We start from the raw sequence: 5,000 nt of genomic DNA on the forward strand, positions 1-5,000 counted from the left end.
GTCGCCAACTGCTGCTCTACCTGGCCCAGTACCTGTGTTCCGAGTATCTCCTTGGCAACCAGCGCATCCAGACGCTCGTAAACACCACGCGCGTCCACATCCTGGCGTCCATGAACCCCGACGGTTATGAGCTGGCGGCCGCCGAGGTAGAGGCTAGCAACGACCCGGAACAACAACCACACTACAACCAGGAAGTAAATCACAGATGAATAAAAAACGTCGAAGCCGGTCCGACCAACCGCCGCATAGAGATAGAAAGAGGCCACGCCTCCTATCTTCTCCATTATAGCGTCTGTGACAGCATGGGTGGGGGCACTCTCTTTCTAAGCCCGCCCCTTTCCAACTGCCTATCATCTCCTTGAGCTCTCCTATTGGTCTAGCCCCTCCCACTACCAGAGAGACAGAGAGTGATAGTGTCCTTAACCAATCAGCAAGACCAGTCAGTAAGACTGTTGTCATGCATGGAAACACAATTACTTATTTTTTTGTAACCGTGTTTAAGGTCGAAAAAAAAAACAAGGACCTGAACCTTCTTAACACTGCTTGAAATCCCAAAACACAAGTTTTTCTTCCCACAACAAATAATTGATATTTAATAGATATAACTTCTAGATGTTTTCCCCAACAGCTGGCAGTGGGAAGATCTATTCTCTTCTTCTTCTTCATTTCTGTCTTCTTCACACAAACAGCATGTCCTGTCTGCTACTGGACAGCTTGTTCTCTCCAGACGGAGACATACTCTGTCCCAAATGGCCCAAAAAGTAATGCACTGTATACGGAATGATCATTGTGACTTGACTGGGAAAATCTCTGGGCCCTCATCCGGTCACATGGTCAAGGAAACACTCCTGACCTCTTATATTCATCCTATCCATTCTTCGAATCGACATGACTTCCATTACCCATGATGCTTCACTCTTCACTCCTCACCGTCATGGTCCTGCAGGGTCGTGTGGTGTTGAACCATGTCTAGAGTCTCAATCTCTACCGTGTGTGTGTGTGTGTGTGTGTGTGTGTGTGTCTGTGTGTGTGTGTGTGTGTGTGTGTGTCTGTGTGTGTCTGTGTGTGTCTGTGTGTGTCTGTGTGTCTGTGTGTGTGTGTGTGTGTGTGTGTGTGTGTGTGTGTGTGTGTGTGTGTGTGTGTGTGTGTGTGTGTGTGCAGGGTCACGAGCTCAACGGTTGGACGGTGGGTCGCGCCAACGCTCAGAACCTAGACTTGAACCGGAACTTTCCTGACCTGACTTCTATTCTCTACCGGAATCGCAGGATCAAAGGTTTCCGCACCGACCACATCCCCATCCCAGACTCTTACTGGTTTGGTAAGGTATGTAGCCACAGCTCGCTACATTGGTGTCGGAAGTGGGATGGCGCCAGTGAGGCCATCGGAGAGGTGTGACACATGAGGGGTTTAACGAGCTTCTCTGTAGCAAGTCCCTCAGGTGTACGTACGTAACTCTCCGATGGTATGGGAACTTAGCTTTTTGTTGGTTTGGATAAGTAGAGGACTTTCCTCCTGTTTTGGTAAGGTATTTACTAGGGGTGTGCCGAGTATTTGGACAAAACCAGTATCGTAAGGGATTTGCGCAATTTTCAGGATCCGATTAATGATGCAAGTATTTTTGTCATGATCTGTGATGGGGAAAACAACCATCTCTCTCATGTCACTCAAACAGTGTGAGGTGGTGATCCTCTGAATAACTGAATTCTGCTGTCTGTGAAGAAATAGACAGTTGATCCTGCTGCTTGGACAGAGCAAAACTCTCCTCTCTCCTCTCCTCTCTCCTCTTCTCCTCTCCTCTCCTCTCTCCTCTCCTCTCTCCCCCTCTCCTCTCCTCTCCTCTCTCCTCTCTCCTCTCTCCTCTCCTCTCTCCTCTCCTCTCTCCCCCTCTCCTCTCCTCTCCTCTCTCCTCTCCTCTCTCCTCTTCTCCTCTCCTCTCTCCTCTCCTCTCTCCCCCTCTCCTCTCCTCTCTCCTCTCCTCTCTCCCCCTCTCCTCTCCTCTCTCCTCTTCTCCGTCTCTCCTCTCAGGTAGCTTCAGAGACCTATGCAGTGATGAAGTGGATCAGGTCTGTGCCGTTTGTCCAGTCTGCTAGCCTCCATGGTGGAGAGCTGGTGATCTCTTATCCCTTTGACTTCTCCAGACACCTCCATGAAGAGAGGATGTTCTCCCCTACACCTGATGAACAGGTACCTTGTCCTATCCTACACCTGACCAACAGGTACCCTGTCCTACACCTGACCAACAGGTACCCTGTCCTACACCTGACCAACAGGTACCCTGTCCTATCCTACACCTGACCAACAGGTACCCTGTCCTATCCTACACCTGACCAACAGGTACCCTGTCCTGTCCTACACCTGACCAACAGGTACCCTGTCCTACACCTGACCAACAGGTACCCTGTCCTGTCCTACACCTGACCAACAGGTACCCTGTCCTACACCTGACCAACAGGTACACTGTCCTATCCTACACCTGACCAACAGGTACCCTGTCCTATCCTACACCTGACCAACAGGTACCCTATCCTACACCTGATGAACAGGTACCCTGTCCTACACCTGACCAACAGGTACCCTGTCCTACACCTGACCAACAGGTACCCTGTCCTACACCTGACCAACAGGTACCCTGTCCTATCCTACACCTGACCAACAGGTACCCTGTCCTACACCTGACCAACAGGTACCCTGTCCTACACCTGACCAACAGGTACCCTGTCCTACACCTGACCAACAGGTACCCTGTCCTATCCTACACCTGACCAACAGGTACCCTGTCCTATCCTACACCAGACCAACAGGTACCCTGTCCTGTCCTACACCTGACCAACAGGTACCCTGTCCTACACCTGACCAACAGGTACCCTGTCCTATCCTACACCTGACCAACAGGTACCCTGTCCTACACCTGACCAACAGGTACCCTGTCCTACACCTGACCAACAGGTACCCTGTCCTGTCCTACACCTGATGAACAGGTACCCTGTCCTATCCTACACCTGACCAACAGGTACCCTGTCCTACACCTGACCAACAGGTACCCTGTCCTACACCTGACCAACAGGTACCCTGTCCTATCCTACACCTGACCAACAGGTACCCTGTCCTATCCTACACCTGACCAACAGGTACCCTGTCCTATCCTACACCTGACCAACAGGTACCCTGTCCTACACCTGACCAACAGGTACCCTGTCCTATCCTACACCTGACCAACAGGTACCCTGTCCTATCCTACACCTGACCAACAGGTACCCTGTCCTACACCTGACCAACAGGTACCCTGTCCTATCCTACACCTGATGAACAGGTACCCTGTCCTATCCTACACCTGACCAACATGTACCCTGTCCTACACCTGACCAACAGGTACCCTGTCCTATCCTACACCTGATGAACAGGTACCCTGTCCTGTCCTACACCTGACCAACATGTACCCTGTCCTACACCTGACCAACAGGTACCCTGTCCTATCCTACACCTGACCAACAGGTACCCTGTCCTACACCTGACTAACAGGTACCCTGTCCTACACCTGACCAACAGGTACCCTGTCCTGTCCTACACCTGACCAACAGGTACCCTGTCCTATCCTACACCTGACCAACAGGTACCCTGTCCTACACCTGACCAACAGGTACCCTGTCCTGTCCTACACCTGACCAACAGGTACCCTGTCCTACACATAGTTTATGTCAGGTGTGAAAACCTCTTCTGTTCTGAGGCCCACTGAAAGTCTTGGGGACAGATATGACATTTTGAAGAGTGTGACTGTGTTGCTCTCTGCAGGCGTTTAAGCAGCTGGCCCGGACGTACGCAGACTCTCACGCCAGCATGGCCGACAACAACACAGAGAGGTGATTATATTCAGGTACATTATTATAGGTGTTTATATTACCCCCTTGTTAGATGACGTATATATTCTATATTCTATTAGGTGTGGAGCGTCCTTCATCAGGAGCGGAGGCATCATCAACGGAGCTCTGTGGTACAGCTTCCCAGGGGGTACGGAACCTTCTATCTCTTCTTCTCTCCTCTCCTCTACGGAACCTTCTGTCTCTTCTCTCCTCCTCTCCTCTACGGAACCTTCTGTCTCTTCTCTCCTCTCCTCTACGGAACCTTCTGTCTCTTCTCTCCTCTCCTCTACGGAACCTTCTATCTCTTCTCTCCTCCTCTCCTCTATGGAACCTTCTGTCTCATCTCTCCTCCTCTCCTCTACGGAACCTTCTATCTCTTCTCTCCTCTACGGAACCTTCTGTCTCTTCTCTCCTCCTCTCCTCTATGGAACCTTCTGTCTCTTCTCTCCTCCTCTCCTCTATGGAACCTTCTGTCTCATCTCTCCTCCTCTCCTCTACGGAACCTTCTGTCTCTTCTCTCCTCCTCTCCTCTACGGAACCTTCTATCTCTTCTCTCCTCTCCTCTACGGAACCTTCTGTCTCTTCTCTCCTCCTCTCCTCTATGGAACCTTCTGTCTCATCTCTCCTCCTCTCCTCTACGGAACCTTCTGTCTCATCTCTCCTCCTCTCCTCTACGGAACCTTCTATCTCTTCTCTCCTCTCCTCTACGGAACCTTCTGTCTCTTCTCTCCTCCTCTCCTCTACGGAACCTTCTATCTCTTCTCTCCTCTCCTCTACGGAACCTTCTGTCTCTTCTCTTCTCCTCTCCTCTATGGAACCTTCTGTCTCATCTCTCCTCCTCTCCTCTACGGAACCTTCTATCTCTTCTCTCCTCTCCTCTACGGAACCTTCTATCTCTTCTCTCCTCCTCTCCTCTACGGAACCTTCTGTCTCTTCTCTCCTCTCCTCTACAGAACCTTCTATCTCTTCTCTCCTCCTCTCCTCTATGGAACCTTCTGTCTCTTCTCTCCTCCTCTCCTCTATGGAACCTTCTATCTCTTCTCTCCTCCTCTCCTCTATGGAACCTTCTATCTCTTCTCTCCTCCTCTCCTCTATGGAACCTTCTGTCTCTTCTCTCCTCTCCTCTACGGAACCTTCTATCTC

The 5,000-nt window shown here is 50.8% G+C and overlaps 1 protein-coding gene across 1 annotated transcript in view; it reads left to right on the top strand.

Moving 5' to 3' along the window:
- LOC311115857 (carboxypeptidase Z-like) overlaps window positions 1-5,000 on the top strand; it is a gene marked incomplete at both ends in the record, with an annotated part of 14,088 nt that overhangs the window by 5,789 nt on the left and 3,299 nt on the right. The window contains 5 exons of the mRNA XM_084190987.1: window positions 1-194; window positions 1,162-1,323; window positions 2,026-2,184; window positions 3,790-3,857; window positions 3,938-4,005. The exon at window positions 1-194 is cut by the window's left edge and continues 51 nt beyond it. Coding sequence (XP_084047113.1) covers window positions 1-194; window positions 1,162-1,323; window positions 2,026-2,184; window positions 3,790-3,857; window positions 3,938-4,005 — 651 coding nt within the window. The remainder of the gene's footprint in view (window positions 195-1,161; window positions 1,324-2,025; window positions 2,185-3,789; window positions 3,858-3,937; window positions 4,006-5,000) is intronic.

Source organism: Coregonus lavaretus (assembly GCF_964263955.1).
Source record: "Coregonus lavaretus genome assembly, contig: HAP1_SCAFFOLD_6252, whole genome shotgun sequence".
NCBI classification, from domain to species: Eukaryota; Metazoa; Chordata; class Actinopteri; order Salmoniformes; family Salmonidae; genus Coregonus; species Coregonus lavaretus.